The following is a 5,000-nucleotide window of genomic DNA, read 5'->3' as shown; positions in this document are numbered from 1 at the left end:
TTATTATTTTTATATTCAACTGCTGTTGAAACGCTCGTTAAGTTGCATAAAATAATGCATGGTTTGTACCAATTGCTTTTGAGTTTGAGTGTTAAAAATCAAGTTTTGTGTTAGGTGGGTATAAATAGCATTCCACGTAGAGGACATGAAAGTTGTTGTATGGATAGAGTTAAAGCTCCTTTGGATAAGTAAGCTCCGGAAATCGTTAACTCGGCAGGAGGCTAGGGATACCTCGCCCACTCATTCGGTCCGCCACTGATAATTATAATTTCAATAGAGTTCACTGTCAGTTTTCGTCTGCTAACAACTCCTCGTTGCTATGTAATCATAATTCCAGAGCGTCATAATAAAATACTGTTTATCTATTTAAAACAATGCATTTATTAATCTATTTTTTGCTGTTGCTGTCTTTCGATTTTACCCAGCTTTTTTTTTCTCTTTCACTTTTACCTGGAGAGTAGTTACAACAATACGTTTCTGGATATTGAACAGTGCTATAAATGAGTTGTTATTTGTTGTTGGTGGTCGTTTGTTTGTTTGTTTTTTGTTTTGTTATTGAAGAAGGTTTTTTTTTTAAAAAATTAAGTTGTTATTTTGTTTGTTGTTGTTGTTGCCCCCCCCCCCTCTTTTTTTTCTTTAAAAAAATGTTTTTTTTATCTCTCCCTTTTAAAAAAAAGAAAAATAGATTTAAAAATACATCGATTTCAAGATACTTCGCTTATTCTCGATTTTCAAAAACCCTATAAAAAATTCATCCTATGAATTTTATAAGAGTTCCAATAAATAAGGGATCGCAAATAAATGAATTGTATTGTACTGTTTCGAGTAGAAACGTGGTCCAATACGACTTGCTAAGCTAAAGAAGTAAGAAAGTATTGTACAGGGTAATTATTATTTGAAGCTCTCACTAAACTGGTCTCTTTGATAAAGATCGATTAAAAAATAATATCAACATCTTTACTTGGTTTATTCTAATATTTCAAAGAGGCCGATAATATTTTCACCATTTCATTGTATTAGGGCTATTGATGCTATGCCTTTAGCCAAAATGCTCACAACATCCGTCAGCCGGATATAACTCGGAATCCATTGATTTTAGAATTCACTCTGGAAGGTCAAAGGTCTTTAGGATAGTACGCGTCAAAGGGAGCAGATCAAAGTAACAGATCAAGAATAGATAGAATGAAGTTGACCTCACTCGGGTCTTTGTTATTGTTTTTTGCCATCCACGTTTATGAGTGATTCTCACTTAACTGTATTATCCAGACTATAAACGTTCATGGTTAAAAATAGTTTTGTGTGTTCGTCTGTTATACTTCCGGATGGCAATTTTGTGAGATTTTAGCCAAGCGCACACTATCTATAGATACTTTCTGCTATCTCGGAGTATAGCAAAGATGGAGGCACGGAAGAAGAGGTAAAAGCACGGTTTGGAAAAGCACAGGCTGCATTCACATCTTTGAACAGAGTTTGGAGAACTAAAGATATCTCCCTTCGACTAAAGCTCAGACTTTTCAACTCAAACGTGAAGTCTGTCCTACTGTATGGATGTGAAACTTGGAATGCATCACAGGTATGTATAGATAGTTCGAAGTTGACGTCACTTTGGCCTTTGTTATTGTTTTTTGTTATCCGCGTTTATGAGTAATTCTCACTAAACTGTATGAACTTGTCTATACTATAAACGTTTAAGGTTACACACAGTTTTGTGTGTTGGTCCGTTATACTTACGGATGGCAATGTTGTGAACTTCTTAGCCAAGTGCATACTATCTATAGATAGTATGCAGATGACGTCACTCAGGCCTTTGTTATTGTTTTTGCCATCCGCGTTTGTGAGTTGTTCTCACTACACTGCATTAACCAGACTATAAAAGTTCATGGTTACACAGAGTTTGTGTGTTGGTCCGTTATACTTCCGGATGGCAATGTTGTGAACTCCTCGGCCAAGCGCATTCTATCTATAAGGAGGATACAGATTTTCGTACACAGGTGCATGCGTAAGCTATTTAGAATAAAATGGATGGACAGGATTAAGAATGAAGAAGTATGGAAAAGAACACAGCAGAAACCAGTGGGAGAGGAAATAGGAAGAAGACGATGGGGGGTGGATTGGACACACCCTGAGAAAGAATGACTCCACTATCACAAATAAAGTATTGGACTGGAACCCTCAGGGCAGAAGATCAAGGGGAAGGCCACGAGGAACATGGAGAAGAATTAAAGAAGCTGATATATTGAGAAGTGATAAGACATGGAACGAGTTTAAAACAAAAAAATGTTAGCCCAAGATAGAGAGGGTTGGATACTGTTTGTCTGTTGTCTATACCCTGACCCAGGGTAAAAAAGGCAATGATGATGATAATGATGATGATGACGATGACGACTCATAAAAATATCTGGCTAAAACCAAGAACAAAGAGCCAAGTGCAATTATGTACTTTCTGTCGTATAAAACTGAGACCTATTTATCCTCTCAACTCTGGCAATGATAATAGAGGGTATAGACCAGAAAACTAATATACTTATATTTCAGTGTATTCCGATAACTAGAGGTGTCTAAACGAGTCAATAAAATGGAGATAAAGATAAAGGGAGTAAATCTGACTCATGAATGAACAACACAAAACAAACGACGTTTCGGCGTTTGGCCTTTTTCAAGTAAACACAAAATACATTATATATTTATATTAGATTGTAATATTTTGTTTTTACTTGAAAAAGGCCAAATGCGAAACGTCTTTTGTTTTGTGTTGTTCATTCATGAGTCAGATTTACTCCCATTATCTCCAGTGTATTCCGACCATGCTGCTATCCATGATAGTCGAGAGTTCTAGCACCCAAGAGATCCACTAGGCTGCTCATTTTTTAAAAATCGCAATATCTATATCCGATGATGATACTATAGAATCCATTAAGACAGCTATCATCCGAATGTAAATTCCGTAGAAAATGCGCTCAGCTCAGTTGTTTTATATATAATCTCACTGTACTTTCTTCTTCTTCTTCTTCTTCTTCTTCTTCTTCTTCTTCTTCTTCTTCTTCTTCTTCTTCTTCTTCTTCTTCTTCTTCTTCTTCTTCTTCTTCTTCTTCTCTTCTCTCTTCTCCTCCTCCTCCTCCTCCTCCTCCTCCTCCTCCTCCTCCTCCTCCTCCTCCTCTCTCTTCTCTTCTTCTTCTTCTTCTTCTTCTTCTTCTTCTTCTTCTTCTTCTTCTTCTTCTCTTCTTCTCCTTCTCCTCCCCCCCCCCCCCCCCCCCCCCCCCCCCAAACAACTTGAATTGGAAACTTATTGTAACCAAAAGGAAGTCATGTAATCAACTAAAGAAACGAAAAAGAAAAAAGAAAAAAAAAAGAAAAGGAAAGATAGACAGAAGAAATTATTTTAAAAATCCTGACGGAAAAAAAATAGAAAGAAAGAAAGAAAATAAAATAGCAAATAATTCAATGAACGTGTAGACTAAAAGAATAATTCTTACCATGATGAAAAGTATTCAGTAAATCCTTTGTCGAAAACAAAATTATAATTATGCACAGTTGATCAGAGAGAATAACACTTAGAGTCTATCTACGCCACGAATGAAACTGAATACTGAATACCGTAGTAGCGAAAACGCTTAGCACGAAAACCCTGCACTTGCACGACTGTACAAGCTACAATACTGCCTGCCTGATAGCTAGCTATGTGTCTCACTAATAATTTTATAATGATTCCATTCAAACTAGATTCCAGTGGCCGTGACATTAACTCACTCAACCCTAACACCGACTATATCCGTAGTTTACCCGGGTTACTTTTACCCCATGCCTATTTATTACATTTTTCTGAGACAAATTATAGGTGTAGTATCAAAGCTAATGTTCTTAATTTTTACATGTTAATTGAAGTTGAACAAAACTATGTACATGCTGATTTTAATACATTTTTTCCCTCCAATTTTAGAAAAGTATAAAAAAATCTCTTGGATTGAGTGAGTTAATATATCGATACCCCCAAACATCGGGGACGTTTTCTCAATCGTTCCTTCATCGAGTCCATTACCTTCAAGTTCTGTCTTTACCGTATAGGTCAGGTCAACTCGTCCGTTTGGAAAATATCACAACCTGGATAATGGGGATGGTCTATATTATATATTTCCTTTCCATGTGCTCGAGGTCATTGGTCACATTTCATTGTAAAATGTGCTCATAATGACCCACATAGTGAAAAGTGTTCACAGTTTGAGAAATATCAAACGTCACAATAGATAGAATACGCTTGGCTAAGAAGCTCACAGCATTGCCATCCGCCGCGCTGTGTGGCCTTGAGCAAGTCACCTTGCCTTAGCTCACTTTGCGGCGCTGCACTGCGGCTGACGACTGGGTTATTTCAGTCTTCTCTTGGAATAGACCCTAAAGAAAAAATGTTCCCTCAGGGTTGAATAAAGGGAATTATTTATTCATTATTATTTATTTATTTATAGGTCAATACAACGCGATTTGACGAGGGCAAGTCAATATAGATAGTATGCGATTGGCTAAGATGTTCACAATATTGCCATCCGGAAGTATAACGGACCAACACACAAAAATGTGTGTAACCATGAACGTTTATAGTCTTGTTCACACAGTTTAGTGAGAAGTATTCATAAACGGGGATGGCAAAAACAATAACAAAGACCTGAGTGACGTCATCTTCGTTCTATCTATACCACAATGCCTACATCTCTTGGAATTATATCTCGTCGCAAGTCCGAAGTCTCTCGTTTCCAATGAAGCTAGTACCCAGATTACGAGACGATGCAATGCTACTACCGGATAAGCATTCGTTTTTTTGATCACCTGAGTACGGTCACAAATTGTGAGTAAAGATTCTTCTCCATGAACTCAGCTTTGCGCCGATGACAACTGACTCGAAACAGGGACCTATTCTGCCGTTTTTATTAAAGAACACAGTATGTGCTATTTGGTTAACATTGCATACATTAACATTAACATTAACATCAACATTTTTAAAAACAACGGCA

At 36.9% G+C, this 5,000-nt stretch overlaps 1 protein-coding gene and 1 long non-coding RNA gene across 2 annotated transcripts in view; one reads left to right on the top strand and one right to left on the bottom strand.

Moving 5' to 3' along the window:
- LOC144956761 (uncharacterized) overlaps positions 1 to 4,047 on the bottom strand; it is a 24,154-nt gene extending 20,107 nt beyond the window's left edge. The window contains exon 1 of the mRNA XM_078887461.1: positions 3,474 to 4,047. Coding sequence (XP_078743587.1) covers positions 3,474 to 3,476 — 3 coding nt within the window. The 5' untranslated portion in view covers positions 3,477 to 4,047. The remainder of the gene's footprint in view (positions 1 to 3,473) is intronic.
- Positions 1 to 5,000, top strand: part of LOC144956454 (uncharacterized) — a 150,065-nt gene that overhangs the window by 106,400 nt on the left and 38,665 nt on the right. The gene's annotated exons all lie outside the window — the stretch shown is intronic.

The sequence above is a fragment of the Berghia stephanieae genome, chromosome 11 (genome assembly GCF_034508935.2).
Source record: "Berghia stephanieae isolate SIO BIC M18660-M18661 chromosome 11, UCSD_Bste_1.3, whole genome shotgun sequence".
Taxonomy (NCBI): domain Eukaryota; kingdom Metazoa; phylum Mollusca; class Gastropoda; order Nudibranchia; family Aeolidiidae; genus Berghia; species Berghia stephanieae.
Note: the sequence above shows the minus strand (reverse complement) of the source record. Positions and strands in the feature narration are given on the sequence as shown.